This window comes from Eublepharis macularius, chromosome 13, assembly GCF_028583425.1.
Source record: "Eublepharis macularius isolate TG4126 chromosome 13, MPM_Emac_v1.0, whole genome shotgun sequence".
NCBI lineage: Eukaryota > Metazoa > Chordata > Lepidosauria > Squamata > Eublepharidae > Eublepharis > Eublepharis macularius.
The window spans coordinates 41,038,367-41,055,123 of NC_072802.1; the positions used below are offsets into that span (position 1 = coordinate 41,038,367).

Below are 16,757 nucleotides of genomic sequence, written 5' to 3' on the forward strand. Positions count from 1 at the left end.
TCAGATACTGCTTTTAGTTTATTTTTGTGCTGTTTATCATGATTTTCTCTGTTTTCATCTCATTATTCTACTTTTTGTTTTACTGCTATGTTGTTTTTGTTATGAATTGCCTCTGATATGTGATAAAATGGGGCAAACAGATATTAAATAAATGGTCTGGCTAAATTGGTTTATGGATCTGTTGTGTGAAAAATGACAGACATGATCCATCCAACTAAAGTTAAGTCCTGTTGAGGAACATTTTGTTTAATAGGAAGAGTATAAGTGTGTCCTGCGTTCTCCTATTGAAACCAAAGATGTTCTGCAAGGCATGGCTTTGGCTAGACTGCCCTCATCATTTGTTTTTAGAGAGCCAAAGGAAAAACATAGTAGGCTTACCAGAAGGATAGTAAATCAAAAAATGGGCACATTTTTATATGCCTGTGGCATCCACTTTCATACAAGCTTTCCAAACAGAAGCTGTAAGCCAGCTGTCATGTTATTGCACAGTTCTTTTACAGCCGTCCCTCATTGCTCTCATTCAACCGCTTTTCATGTTTGCCTTTTGAGTTGCCTCCGGCTGCTACTGTTGGAAACTGTTACCAGTACCACCTTGGGCTTGTATAGTCTGTATTTGTACCAATGCATTCCCCAGAGAAGTATTGAGTGGAATGAACACACACACACACACACACACAGCCTCCATTCCTGGAAAAAATGTACTTAAATGCATTTTCCATTTTTATTTTGAATTATGTTCTTCAAATACAAGAGGCGAAGAGGAGACTTTCCCATGTATGTATAACCAAAAGAAAATGATGCATGTCTCACTCACAGTCAGAATATGGAAAAGACAAAAAAAAATTTAAAAAAAAACTGATGAAAATCAATACATTATAAAACCTGACTGCAAAGAATCCATAAGCCAAACTAGACTTCATAAGAAGTATACTACTGAGATTAAAGAAATTTTGGTATTTAATGGTTCAGCTTTTGATGATTCTCAGGATTTACCGCAATATTTCCCTTTTTATAAGTACAAACAAAAAAAACCCCTATAAATTGGGTAACCACTGACCAAATGCAGTTGGTGCAGGAGATGCAATATTAAAATGCAGTGAAACCCAAACCCACTGTGAAGCCATTGAATGAATTGGTACAAGGGTTTTTTTCATTTCTTTCCCTGTCCCCCAAGGAGAAAATCCAATGATAATGCAACTTTTTCAGGCTAGATATTGCATAAAAACTAGCACCTTTTGGGTCACAAACGACAGCACATAGTGTACACATAGAGGCTCAGGAGCAAAGCAGTGCTATCTTTAGGAATCCATTGATGCAACTGACACAAGATTTTCCAGTTGAAATACAACACCACAAGTAAAACAGGTTTAGGAGAACCAAGCCTTCTCTGGTATTTAGTTAATGCAACACTGTATATGAACACACAAGATTGGGTTGTAACAACTGAGCACATGGGCAGGGGGAGACAAAGCTACTATTACTTTTGAGACATTGGGATTCACAAAAACAAAAATCTCTCCCATGTTCATTCAGTATTTCAGAAAAAAAGAAATATGGGGAATAATGGATGTCTCCACTTGAGACATAATTAATAAAGTGTTTGTTTTCGATAACTGAAAGTTGCCTCAACAAACTTGATGTTGTCTACCTAATAATTTTGTTTCGTGCATCCTTCAGTCTTATAAATAAAAATCAGAAATACTTGTAAGAAGCTCTAACACAACCCAGAAAATGAAAAGTAATAGATTCAAATTGCTTCAACTAGCAGATACAGGCTTGCTGTTTATCATTTTGATGGGAAGCCAACTCCCTGGCCTTCTCTTTAAGAATTAACCCTGCTGTTCTATAAAGGCTTCCTGAATTGCAGTTACCCCAGAGACAATGACTATTTTGGAGCAAGAGATAATTTTAAGCAACTTGTGGTTAAACTGGTCAGAATTCAGCATATGATTCTTGGGGGGTCTCTCTGCATGGCCTGTCTGGACATTTGGAGAACTATCTAGTAACTGATCTGATGGATTCATTAAGTAACTGTTGGCTAAGCAACACACTGGATGGGCTAAGAAGTCACACTGAAGATTGCAAGACTTACTTAAGCCTTGAACCTCCATCAGCCCTCCCTCAAGTTACCCATTCGAGACTTGCTGTAGTTTCAAGAGGTTAAGCTTCCAGGCTTGGGTCTCGCTCGTGTATGGGGTGGTGGGAAGGATAATGTGTAGGAAGTCAGTCCGTGGTAGAAATGTCAAAGAACCTAGCCAGCACTCCTCTGAAAATGCAATGATACGGTTCTACCCGCTGGTCGAAAAGGGTTGCTTTCTGTGGATTTTTTTTTTCATTTTTTCACAGTAGCTCAGGATATTTAAAAACGTTCTGATCACAACACAGCTCTGTCCTAAACGAACTTATTCTAGGAAAGTAGCATGGGAGAAATTGTCTTGTAGCCTGGCAAAAACTAAGCAATGCCACCATCCAGGCATTCATGGTTGCAGCTCCCTTTGCCAGATGCAGGAAACAGGCTAGCGAGTCAGTGAATACATACACACACATATTCATAGCACTATTTATTAAAGTGGTTACAAGTATATTAAGCACTGTACAAATGTTTAAGGGTGATAACAAAGCCTCACAGAGTCAATTTATAACATGAAACATGCAACTCAAGTAGGGAAAGGGAAGAAGGAGCTGTGCAATAGCTCAGGTTTGCTTATTTTGACGACAGGTGGTAGCTGGTGTCAAAAGGATTAGTGGGACACCTGGAAACCCTGGTGTAAGGCATCAACGGTTTTGTACAGGGAGCTACACCAACAAGACCAAGTGCTTTACTGTATGCTGGATCGTCAAAGTGGGGACTTGCTGTCCTGTGTTTTCTGCATTTCAGCACCACCACTGTGGATGGCCAGAAGTGATATTGCAAGTATCAGAGCAATATAAAACAGACAAAGTACAAATAGGATTTGGGCCTGGCTCTTCATGTTTGTATGACTTTGTAACAGACTGAACTGTGCTATATCCACGTCTGCTCTCCCACCTTCACTATGTCTCAGGTTCGTACCTGTCACAGGTACCTGATACCTGCAAGGCCTGTCAGCAATGTAAGATCAGATCTGCAAGCCTGCTCACTTCACCCAACACCCTGCTGAAATTTGAACAGATTAGATGCAACATTAGATCAAGACATGGGGTGTGCCTCTAAGGGCCTTGACTTTGGGGTACACTTGCCAAAGCAGTTGGCCATCACAGCTCTTAATAAAGGTTCCCCTGCCTCAGAGAGAAGAATGCAGACATAATTTTGGGATCCTCTTCCAACTCAGATAGGAGAGTTCATTCAGCAACCAAATGATTCTGACATTACTAGAAAAGAGTGGGCTATACACAGGGGTCATGTCGTAGAAAAAGAGCTGAAGAAACTCATTAGCATAACTCATTAGCATATGCCACACCCCCTGCCATCACTGGAAGTGTGTCATTAGTATAACTGATTTGCATATGCCACACCCCCTGACATATCCTGGCTGTTTTGGACCCAATCCTGGCCATTCAGGGCTGAAATTGGGCCCAAAATGGCAAAAGGGGCTGAAAATGGCTGAAAAGGGGCCCAAAATGGTCAGGATTGGGCTGCTGCTGAGTGAGAGAGTGATCCACCATCCGTCAGAGGCCCGATCTGGGCTGTTTCAGCCCCAATCCAGGACGAAATGGGCCCAAAATGGCTGAGAGTCAGGTGGGCGGGGCCACCTGACATGTGACCTCTTTAGGGAACTGCTGGAACTGCATTCCTGTGTGTTCCCCCTTGAAATGAGCCCTGGCTATACAGCATTTTCAAAGGAATTGAGGCTATAGAAATATAACTGAAGCACCAGATGGTGATCATTTTATACAATAAAATATTTTGTCACATCTTCCCTAGTGAAAGAAAAACACATGGAGCTCAGGGAACTAAGTCACCGCCAGCAAGTGCAGTATCACTTCCATGTTTCAAAGAGGCGAGTGTTGTTATTCCCTGAGCGGGCCTCCAAGAAGTGCTATTTTCTGCTTGTGATGGATGTTGATGCGGAAAAGCCAATGAATAATTTCTTTCTAGCTCTTAGCAAAGCAGAAATGTGCAATCTTGATTTTGGAAAAACAAAACAGCAATCGTGATTTTGGAACTTGAAAAAAAAATCTAAATTCTTACTCAAATTAGCTGGCGTTACCGTCATGTGTACGTGCTTTCCAATTCATTCCAGTTACACTTCTTGTCTCAAAAGAAGATCTTGCAAATACCTTGCCAACATTTGTTTTTTTCTTTTACACACAATTTAGCACCAGAATCCCCTTTGGGGGGCAGGGATTTCATAACCAGCTGAACTGAGAATATTCTTCAGGAAATCAGAAGTTGCAGTTCTGCAGCCATATATTTGGTATTAGAAAATTTTACATTGAACACCATAAGCAATGGCACAACCAACCCTAAGGTGCAGGTGTGCAGTCCCCAACCATCAGGGTTCAGGACCCCATTTTGTCCTTTCCCCAGCTACAGTCATCACCACCACTGCACCGGAAGGGAAGACTGGTCTTTATCCCCTCTGATACAAATAGGAAATGGTACTTCCAGATGGAAAGTTTTCCCATACATAAGGCATGCAACAAGAGTCACAAAGAAAGTGACCAGAACAAAGATGATAAAGCACGTGAGAATTTCAATATGGCTGTCTATAAGCTTCAAACAAATGTGTTTGTGCAACTGGTGGATGGGGAAGAGAACTCACAGATGTTCTTCAGCTTCTCTTAATAACAGATTTTTTAAAACATCCACTGGGAAGAATCAATAGCCAAACAGATCAATTTTCTAAAAGTACAAATCTCTCCTCCCGTCACTAGCCTGGATACCTGGAAGACATGAAAGATACCAAGGATGTAATTAATAATGTTAGGGACAGGAATACAGGGGGAAAAACATTTGAGTGGTGTGATATGCAGATACAAATACCCACTTTATCCATTTGTTGCAGCACAACGACAAGGTGAATGAAACACAAGTACCATTTTTTTCCTGTTTATAAAAGTTTCCTTTCCCAGTCACCTGAAAGCAATGCTTCCTGGCAGAAGGGACCAGGCCCAGTGGATGCTTAACGTGGTTGTACTATTAAAGTTCTGTTTTCCATCTAACACACACACAAAACCAAAGCTCAAATAGATGAAAAACGTCTATTACCTACAACATTTTAAAATTAAAAGCACATCAGAAATATCTTAATTTAAGTAAGGGTTCCCATAAGCTGATGTTATTGTGTGAAAGAGCCCAGTTGCAATATCTGTCTTGTGCAAAGGAGACAGGATCACACAAGAGCCAAGGACCACTGAGGAGAGGAGGAAGGTCCTGCTTGATTCCTAATGCTCTAAGAGCCAAGCTACAAGTGATGAATTACACTTGCCTGGCAAGTGAACAGACTCATGTGCATTCCTCTCTGTTCACTTACCATTCACTTGCTCTCCACTTGATCATAATTTACACTTTGCAGAATGGGCAGGTTGCTCAAAACATCTCTCAGCAATCAATAAAATCCACATATCAAGCACCAATCCATATGCAAAAGAACCTCCTCAGGATACAGTGAAGCCTCCCTCCATTAGCGTTCCACACCTCGGGAAACTCTTACAGGATGACTCAGCCCAAACCCACCTTCCTGAATAGAAATAAATTACCTGCCAACATCTTCTCCACACTGTGACACCGAGAGATCTCTGTCTTTTGGTGCTACACCTCTGAAGATGCCAGTCACAGCTGCTGGCGAAACGTCAGGAACTACAATGCCAAGACCACGGCGATACAGCCCGGAAAATCCACAACAACCAATAAAGTCCACATTCTGGGGTGCTCAGGAATATTATCCTACCTGCCTGCTTGCAGTTTAAAGGCAAAGTTTCTCCCAGGTATGAAATACAGAGGCTGGGGGGCGGGGTGAGGGAGGTATGAAATTGAGCCAAGAATAAAACCACCCATAAATTGAAGTTGAGGACCCCAATCCAGCTAAAAGAAATCATGATTAAAGCACTGGAAAGATAAACAAGCTAGATAAAAATAAATGTATGGACTGGGGAGGGAAAAGAAAAACAGGCTCACATCTGCTGGACCACATTAGAAGTGTCTCTGTCATGGAGAAAGGGAAGCACCTGAATTAAAGGGGAACATCTGTTGGAGTCTAGCAATGTCTTGTTTATGAAGAAGAGAAAAATATTCTGCAGAGGACAGCAAGCTATAGTTAGAAAGGACTGTCAGTTAAGCACCTCCTTTCTAATAAGGTGTTTTCTTCTTGTCTGTCTGTTTGCAGGATGATATTCTCAGAACTCTGTGGAACACTCTCAGCTAGTAAAGCAACTCGATTTATTCTCTTTCCCGTCCAGTTCATTAGTTCTATTAATAAAGCTTTCGTAACTCTTAATCGGCACAATGTTCTGACTGCTGCATAGGGACTCTGCCAACAACATTAACATGACATCATGCTTATTCCAAGCACAACTGGTGGAATCACCAAAGCTTCTACCTTTTTTGTGCCCCTGTGTGGATGCAGCCAATGTGTCACCTGTACCCTCCCTTTTTGCAACATCCAGATGGTGCGTTCAAAGCATCTGCATAGTTGCTCTCTTTCCAAGTTCTAATGAATGTGGCGAGGTCAGGAGACGACCTGCAGGTATGTGCAGTCTCGTCCTCATTTCTACTCCACTTGAATGTCAGCAGAGGGCGTAAGCCACAGAGAAACCCATTGCACAAATATGCCATAACTAACACAGCCCACGTTGTTTAGCCTAGTTTTAGATGGATGGGAGCCAACAAGAGGAAAGATGTTTGTGACAGTGGAGATGCAGAATGCTGGCCTTAAGTGACATTTAATAAATAATATAGGGATAAACGTTATGGAGGCAGAAGCATAGGAACCTAACACAGTGCCATCTGCTCTGGCTGGCAGCATCCTCTCCAGGGCTTCAAGCAGAGAAAGGTCTTTCCCAAAACTTGGCATTTGAGAGCCTCCCTTCCCAGAAGCATTTTGGGGGCATTTTAAGCTGCAACAGGAGAGGAGAAGCAAGGAAGTCAAGCTTCCAAGAATTTAGACGTGATTCAACCTCAATTCTGCAACCTTGTTCACATTTTGTAAAATGGACACGTTACTCTACATAATGCTTTTTGTAATTTTTACTAGTCTGCAAAATGCTGCTAATCATAAGGAGGCCAGAAGTTAAATCGGATAAGAGCAACACATTGTTGGAAATTATTCATCACCTGTTTTTTTCTGCAGGTGCTCTGGACAGGATCCACATATTGTTAGATATTGTACTGATGTAATTATTCACCTGAAAGAATAGTTACAATAGCACAACACCCAGCACTGTGTGACTCCTGTCCAAGGTAATGTACCCCCATTCTTTGATCACCGAAAATTTATTAGCGAGTCCTGTGGCTTCTGAACATGTAAGAAACTTTCTTCTAAAAAAAAAGACACATTCTCCAGTTTTAGGAAATCATTACCCATCTATCCAGAGGAGTTAGCTGTGTTAGTCTGTAATAGCAAAATAGTAAAGAATCTAGTGGCACCTCTAAGACTAACCAACTTTATTGGAGCATAAGCTTTTGAGAGCCACATCTCTCTTTGTCAGATGCATCTAACAAAGAGAGATGTGGCTATCGAAAGCTTATGCTACAATAAAGTTGATTAGTCTTAAAGGTGCTACTGGACTCTTTACTATTGCCCATCTAAACATTCACACAATTCTCTTCTGCCAAAACATTCCTTTCCAAGCTGTTCTAAGCCAGCATGCTCCTTCCAGGAAAAGAGGGATTTTGGAGGGGGTGGATGGGAATATATAAAGGAATAAGTGATCAAAAGCAAGTCAATATTTACTTACCTCCCCCAGAAGTTAAACTGTGGCTCATGTTTTGTAACCTTGCAGAGCCAGTAAGACAAGACGTGCTGGAATCTGTAGACTCCTGCATGGATGGAGGACACCTGTCTTGTTGCAAAAGACCGAGCAAAGAACCGTATTTCCCATCCGATATGGATCCCTGTGCCATATGCAGCTCAGGCACAGAGGAAGAGTATTCTGAAGTGGCAGTCAAATTGGGATGGCTCCCTGAAGGCAAATGCCATAGATCTGAACCTGGGGGAGGAATGCCTTGTAGAACGGATGGCTGGAAGGGGTCTGTAGCCACAGGGGCAGCAGCATGTAGGTCAGAGCTGGAGAGGTTTAAAGGAGGGGGTGTTTGGTATGGTTTAGCCCAGGGAGGTGAGAAATTCCATTGATGGGGAGTCATGTGGCTGTCTGGTTAAGAAAGAAAAATACAGATTTTAGTTAATGTACTTTAGAGTCCATTGGAAGTGACAAAGGTTCCCAAGGTATCTCTGTTTTCTCTTATCATTTTGTTGCATTTATTTTCTGCCTTTCTTCCACCAAGAAATTCAAGGTGGCATACATACATGGTTTGCCAGAGGTTTCCTATCCAAGCACAGATAAAACCTGGAGCTACTTGGCTTCAGCAAGTGTGTTGCATTACGTGTCCTTCAACCATTCCCCTGCAATACCTCCATCCCTTATTTTCCCTACCACCTTCCCCCCAAGGAGCTCAGAGCAGCATGCATAGTTTCCCCCTCATTCATTTGAACATCACGCTAACCCTGAAAGCAGGTTAGGGTGAGAGTGATACTCAGAGCCCCTGTGAGCCCAGGATCATGCCGGGACCAAGGCAGGGTCCATCATAGATTAAACATCCCAGATAGCAGGAAGGAAGTGTGATAAGATGGTGGTGATGGAACATGCTGTCAAGTCACAACCGACTCATGCTGACCCCTGCTGGGGTTTTAAAGGCAAGGGATGGACAGAGGTGGCTTGCCATTGCCTGCCTCTTTGCAGCAACCCTGGACTTCCTTGGTGGTCTCCCATTCAAATACTAACCAGGGCCAGCCCTGCTTGGCTTCTGATATCTGATGAGATCGGGCAGGCTTAGGCCATCCAGGTCAGAACACAATAGAAAACCTCCCCAGAATGATGCAACCGGGTTCCTCTGAAAATGAAGCAAACTCCTCTAGTCCCTGGGCTTGTCTTATGACTCCATTAGATCATCTCAGATTTAAAGATCAGTCCTTCTAATGCAATCACCGTGTACTTAAATATATCATCCCATCAGATAGGAAAATCTAGCCATCTTCCAAGTTAATCACAAAAGACAGGACCATTAAAAACAGTGTAAGCTCCCAGAGCAGTTCCCCCACAATGGTGGGAAACATGGGATAAATATTCTAACATTCCAGCCACCATTTTAGGTTAGAATTCTCCTGCCTCCACCTTGTGAGAATATGCTCACACTTTGGAAGAGGTAGGACAAAGCTGCTTTAACTTTCTGCCTTGCTCACCCCCTCTCCGCACCTCTTCTTTCTGTGGAACTCCCCTCCACTGCTCCTAACTTCTCTCCATCCTTGTTGCTGCTCCTATCCTTGACCAACCCCAACTTTGGCTAGCTGCTTCACATTATTCCATCCTCTGCTTCCCCTGAGTGACAGACCCTGCTGGCTCAGGACTCGCTCTCCTCCTCCCCACCAACTAATCTTTCTTTTCTTCCCCTTTGGAGATACAAGCACACACAATTACCTTCTTCCCTGGATGGGTTTCCTCTTGGACTAGCCACCGGTGACATGTATTACAATTAATGTAATTAACACCAGAATTTTTTAAATTACATTTTCCATAATATTTTTACTAGTGCTTGGCACTGAAACAGCCTTTCATTCTTGCCATTTCTCTATTCACTTTGTAGTCAGTAAAGTCAACCTGGTTGAGCACAAATGCCTCATTTCTTTTCCTGGGGAATACCAGTCCAACTGTTATCTGTATATGGGCTTTCAGATTCTGACCCCCAAGTCTAGGTCTTGCACATGTGGAGACAGTTACATGTGCAACGTGGGTCTGTGAGTCACAAGGTCACCTAGTGACCATGAGGATTTGAACTTGGGTCTTTCCAACCCTAGTCCAGCCAATACACCACACCGGCTCTCAGGCATGGAGCTAACTGTTGAAACTGTTGTTCAGTACTTTGTCCTGGGATTTAACTTTGTCTGACGGCAGGACTTTAATTTTGCTCTTCATCAAGCGGGGGCAGAAAGGACCAAGAGAGGAAAGAGTATAGGGGAATAATAACATTTAATTTATATACCATCCTTCAAGACAACTTAACGCCCACTCGAAGCAGTTTACAAAATATGTTATTATTATCCCCACAACAAAAAACACCCTGTGAGGTGGGTGGGGCTGAGAGAGCTCCTAGAAGCTGTGACTGACCCAAGGTCACCCAGCTGGCTTCAAGCGTAGGAGTGGAGAATCAAACCCGGTTCTCCAGATTAACGTCCCACCCCTCTTAACCACTACACCAAACTGCCATCTTATTTGGGCTTTTGATGCCAGCACTGTTTCTAGGCAAAGACCTGAGAACCCTAAGAGCATTCTTTCACAACATGATATTTGCAAATTACAGGAATAATTTGTAGAATTGCTCCCAGGGCGCATAAATGCAATAAAAGTTTGTAGTGGCTGAAGCACTCCTCACATTCCCCTATTCCTTTTCCCAGATCAGAGTTGTTAGGCTGTTTGCTTACTCTGTAGTGTGCGAAACCCACACTGCACAAACTCAGAAGCATACTTTTAGCTATTACTTCGTATCACCCCAGGCTTAGCAGTACCACTGAAAATAATGTTGGAGGCTCAGATCCAGCCCAGTTTCTTACATTGCCAGCAATTTCTGCTCTGCCATGTTACCTGCAGAAGCTTCTAAATCCATGGTGTCCTTAAGAGCCCAGCGTCACTGTGGCATGTACAATGGCAACTGCACCCAAAGAAAAAAAACTCACCATTTTTAAGTATAGTGTCCTCGCTCTTGTTCTTCCTACTCAGATCCTGTGGGTTTTTAGCAGTGCTCAAAGCTCTGGAGAAATGTTCATCTACCACACTGTTAATGTCTCCTTGGAAGTAAGTAAATACCACATATTGGGTCCCCCATTCTGTTTTCACAGGCTGTTTGTTTTTGCTTAGTTTTGAGGAGTGTGTCTTTTCTTCCATGTCTGGGAACATTTATCTGAGTCTAAAAACGAATATAAAAAACAGTGTAACAAGCAGATTGGTTTGTTGCTTTAAAAATGGGGGGAACTGAATCCTATTTTTACATTATATGGTAATACATGATATGATATGTATTATGGCAAGTCTGGAATGTATTTTTCCTCTAGATTTTTATACTTCACCTTACCGAGATACAAATACCGAGATACCGAGATACAAATAGAAAAGCTTTAGTCAATGAAATCTAAAAACAAAACAAGTTTGAAAAAACTCATAGACAAAAACATTAAACGGCAGTCTCGGCTTCTTGGGGCTTTCTCAGCCTCACCCACCTCACAGGGTGATTGTTGTGAGGATAATAATAGCACACTTTGTAAACGGCTCTGAGCGGGCGTTAAGCTGTCCTAAAGGGCGTTATATAAATTGAATGTTGTTGTTAAAAAGAGCAGCAATGAAGAACAGCAAATATTTAACAAATGTGAACTGAGATTGCAGAAAACAGTAACAACAACAAAAGCCAAAGTAATAAAAGGCACTATAACACTGGCCATCATGTGTCTAATAGTATCTCCCTGCTTCCCATGCAGATGTCAGAAGCAACAAATTAAGCTACTTTCAGAAAAATCTCTTTTTCTGAATTCCACCCCAGATATGCAGAAAAATATGACTTTGTACATTAAAGAAAGCTCCACCCGCCCGCCAAAAAAGCAGTCTAATGAGGACTGTTTGCTCCAGGAGCACAGAATGTTGATAGCAGTTGTTCTGAAGGGCAATATATAAATGGAATGTTGTTGTTATTGTTAATTACCCACAATAATAACATTTATAATAATAATAACACTTGATTTATATACCTCCCTTCAGGACAACTTAATGCCCACTCAGAGTGGTTTACAAAGTATGTCATTATTATCCGTACAACAAAATACCCTGTGAGGTGGGTGGGGCTGAGAGAGCTGCAAGAAGCTGTGACTGACCCAGCTGGCTTTAAGTGAAGGAGCGGAGAATCAAACCCAGTTCTCCAGATTAGAGTCTCATGCTCTTAACCACTACACCAAACTGGCTCTACACCAAACAAATCTAGCGGGGGCATTTGGGGTGGGTGAGTGGGCTGTCATACATGTCTGATTCCTTGTGGGCCCCTAGCCTAACAAAGTCTAAAATATAAAATGGAACAATGGGAAAAATTGCATTTTCAAATGGCAAGAATGAAGTGGACATTGAAGAAAAGGACAGGGAAGTGATTGGTCAAAAAGATGGAGGATTTTTCTCAGCACATGGAGCAATTCACAAGCCAGTTAGAAAAAAGCAGCGGGCATGCAGATGAGTTTTGATCAACAGATACAGGATTTGCATATTGCTACATTGCCCTGGTTTCATATCAGGATGCAACATACTAAGAATTTTAAAAAACCATAAGGTCGTCATAAAAGACAAAACACAGGTAGCAGCACATGCACACACATACCAAACAGCAATTGCCTAGATTTCATCAAGGCACATCATAAATGCTCAGCATTAAAGGCTAAGTCTTAACATGCCTCCAGAAAGAGCCAAGCAAAGGTGACTGATGATTATCAGGGACAGGGGCAGTAGAAGTGTCCCACAACATTGGGGTCATTATTGAAAAGGTCCTGCACCCTTGGTGGAGAAGAACCTGAGCTCCAACCAAGAGCTGGATTTTATTAGCTGATCTTCAAGAGCAAGGTTCTTTTAGGAACAGGCACTCCTTCAGGCTTGTCTGATTTTATTTAAAATGTTTCTCAGCTTTCCACTGGCAAGTAAACCACCACAACAGGAGTAAGGCAGGCCTCTCAACATAAGAGACATTAAGTTGACTGTTGCTTGGTGCTCACATATGCCACCGCACCAAAGACTCCAACTCCTTAGTTTTGCTGCCTATGTGCAGTAGTAAGAAAATGTAAAAATTCACCCACCAATTGAAATGTTGTACTCTGCCCTGAGCCCGCCAGGCGAGGAGGGCGGACTAAAAATCCAATATAATAAATAATAATAAACTTTCCCTCTTTCAAGATTCCATAAGCTCTAGGCTTGAGCAAGCCAATTTCTCCTATAACTGATTTTCAACTGCTCTTGACAGCCTCTGCCTCCTAGAGCAGGCCTCCTCGTTTTTATTGAGCTGTGGAGGGCTTTTTCTCTTATGAATCATGATTATTTTTCAAAGTCATATTTTTCTACGTTCCTTGAAAATCCCTTTTAGTATGTAGAACCCCTTACCTTGTCAAGTGGGTGCTTTCAGAATTGGAATGAGACACCCACTTAATACCAGAGATATCGATGATAGGAAAAGCCCTGGATTTGATACGGTGCCTTGAAATGTCCCCAGCATCTCTTTTAACATGTACAGCTACCCAGTATCAGAGCAGACCATTGACCCATCTAAACCAGCCTCATCTCTGACTAGCAGCAGCCCTGTAAAATCTCAGGTACTGAAGGGTCTTTCCAAACTCCTACCAAGATACCAAAGTTTCAACCTGAGGCATTCTCATGTAAAATATATGGTCTGTCATTGAGCCACAGTCTGTTGCCAAAAGCATATAATTTTTAGATTAATTCTGTTCATCAACAGCTTGCTTAAACATCACTTAGGATACATATCTTCTATATATGAGGTCTTCCAACAGGTAGCTTGCTGGCTGCTACAAGTAGCTTGTACATCCCTGATAACAGAATCGAAAAGAGTCCAGTAGCATCTTTAAGATTAACCAACTTTACTGTAGCATAAGCTTTCAAGAATCACAGTTCTCTTCATCAGATGCGAAGAGAACTGTGATTCTCAAAAGCTTATGCTACAGTAAAGTTGGTTAGTCTTAAAGATGCTACTGGACTCTTTTCGATTTTGCTACTACAGACTAACACAGCTCACTCCTCTGGATCTGACAACAGAGGCTCACAAACTTTTGTATTGCATTCCCTCCAATTACTCTATCAAAAAAGGCTAACCAACTTTATTGTAGCATAAGCTTTCGAGAATCAGTTCTCTTCATCAGATGCTTTCGAGAACTGTAATTCTCAAAAGCTTATGCTACAATAAAGTTGGTTAGTCTTAAAGGTGCTACTGGATATGTTGGTGGACGTGTCTTAAGATTCAAATGTTATTATTACCATTATAGAAAAAATAATAGGTCACACAATACAACACAAACCAGAAACCATACTGTTGAATTTATGGTATGGAACTAAGGTACCCACTTATAGATGTTGTCTCATTAAAGTTAACAGCTGCCAAGATAACCATAGCCCCAAAATGGAAAAGCAATAGTATGTGTATCATTAGATTATGGATGTCTAAGGTCTGGGATCTCTTAATTTATGACAAAATAGCAGACCGAATAGCCTCATCAGAGAATCCCTGTTACCAATTGTTTTTATAGAGATGGCTTCCTTTTCTAAACTATATCACTGAACACTCTATTGAGGATTATACTGTACCTAACAAATATATTGACATATGTCTTTATTGTTAATGACCTGTAAATATGTTTATTACCTAATCTGTATACAAGGTTTTCTCCTTTAGAATCTTGTTATTGTTGTATTACTGTTGTTTTATTATTAAAAAAAATTAGAAATAAAAAGTTATTTTTTAAAAATTGCAGAAGCACAATGACAGGTAGAGTCAGCAGGCAAGGGGAATGGGAGAGCAGGAGAAACACCAGGTGTCCAAGGGTTATGATTATCATAACATACCAAAAAGTCAGAGATGGATTATCGATGGCAGCTAGGGTTGGCAACAGACGGTACATCACACTTGCAGATGGACATGGGGATTGATTAGCAATAGCTATGAAAACCCTGCTTCTCACTGGTGGCACATGTACCACTGGTTGAGACCACTAACCTAGAAAAACCACAAAAAAGTTCTTCTCCAGGTTTTCATTTCATTTGCAACTCAGGTAGTAGCTTAATTTCTAGTGCTCTTGTCTAGTTTACCATTCCTAGGACAGAACAAACCTTGGTGACATGCTGTGGTAGAGGGAAAGGAGCTCAGAATATTTTTCATTACTCAGAAGTAGCTCTCGTTTTTACAAAACGTTTGCCAGCCTGTTCTGTATATGTGACATTGAACTGGAAGAGGCAGAATACATTTTACTTGAAAAATATCCAAGGTTGCTTACCTTAATGTACTGCCTTTTGTTCTACAGCCCCAGAGAATCTCTCTGGCCCTTCGTAGTTCATACTGCAACCTTCCAGGTCTTTGCCCCCACACCGATACCCAGTTCTGCAACAATCCCAGTGTGAAGTAAGGACTGAGTGTGTTCATACCATGCTTTCTGTCCCTCCAGCTGTAATCGTACTAGGCGTAGCCTTCAGCTCTGCTACCAGGAATGCGTGAAATGCACTCTGACAAGTTAACCAGGTTCCGAGGTTTCAGGAATGAGGAAATTTTTTTTTTTAAGTTGACGGCTTTTGGCAACATACAACTGAAGTAAATAGTATCTATGTTTAAAACCAGCTCCCAGTATCATCAGGGGCACATGACTAGGGCCCAAAATGCAACTTCTCTGCAAAATTATGCTGTGCAGATTTTATTGACAAGGGTCACCATTTCCAAGCCCAGAAGCCACTATAAAATCTTCAGTTGAACATCAGAAGGCTGCATGGCCTCTTTCCCCAAAGTGCCTGGCATGTCTCAGCCACACCGTCATCTTTCTCTTACATCCAAACTTGCCATTTCTGGGGACCACATAACCTGAGTCCTTGCAGGCACACACAAATTTCTTAATAAAACCTCATTGTAAGGTCTGACCCAATTCTGCCTTTTCCCCAAAGCCATCTTACCTTCTCCAACAGCCCCCATAGAAAAGGGTAACTCTCATGGTTCCTCTGACGTTGTTCCAAGTGGAATAAACACCCTGGATGTCCAGCAAAGGATTAAGACAGTCATGGACAGTCATGCCTGGAAGCAGTTTAGCTGAGGCAGTGCCCCTGGCTCTGGGAATGACCACTCCAGGAAAAGGCCAAGCCACTCTAATCCAAGGATAACATCATGACCCCAACAATGTAGTTATACGTTTATGTTCAAGGGTTGACCTGTCCCTCACAAACTTTATGTAGGAATTTAATTCACTGCCTTTCCCCCACCTTCAGAGACTGTTGCTCCCACTCTGCAAAAAGAAAATGGGTTCAACAAAAAGAGAAACTACACTAGTCTGGTGAATAAACCAACACCGGGGTATTCCAATGGGAACTAAACATTTACACCCATATATGATAATTAGAAAGTTATCCAAAAGCAAGAGATCAGCAATTCAAAGTATTTATTAGAATGCTTGTTAATTGTCTCAGCTTAATCCTCTTCTGTTGGTCTATAATGAATCCAGCTTATTTTTCTTAGTCCCGGGGCCTAACTACATTTTCTTTGCATCCTCCCAGAGTCCACCATGAGATCTTTGATCAGATGTGTCCTGTGAGTTCTGCCTCCAAAGGCAATTCCCAGTTGTGCAGGGGCCTCATTTCAATTATGCTTATGAGGAAAGGCGTCTTACGCTCCCCCTTAGTCTTCCCAGCCTGAAATGACTCTGGGGACCTGCTATTTACCTTGCTGAAGTAACTTGTGTGTGCAGTACATGTAGTACAAGTAATTTTCCCCACCAGGGCAAACAGACTCCTTGGAGAAATGTCAGGTCAGGAAAAAGAGCACAGGAGGGGAAGGCTTA

At 41.8% G+C, this 16,757-nt stretch overlaps 1 protein-coding gene across 1 annotated transcript; it reads right to left on the minus strand.

Annotated features, from left to right (window-relative positions):
* Nucleotides 1–2,548: 2,548 nt before the first annotated feature.
* VGLL1 (vestigial like family member 1) lies at nt 2,549–15,368 on the minus strand. Its single transcript, XM_054995803.1, has 4 exons — nt 15,216–15,368; nt 10,869–11,098; nt 7,879–8,292; nt 2,549–4,866 (listed from the first exon to the last, which is right to left on the minus strand). The coding sequence occupies exons 2-4, from the start codon at nt 11,086–11,088 to the stop codon at nt 4,826–4,828; spliced, it is 675 nt and encodes a 224-aa protein (XP_054851778.1). The 5' UTR covers nt 11,089–11,098; nt 15,216–15,368; the 3' UTR covers nt 2,549–4,825.
* Between the last annotated feature and the right edge of the window lie 1,389 nt (nt 15,369–16,757).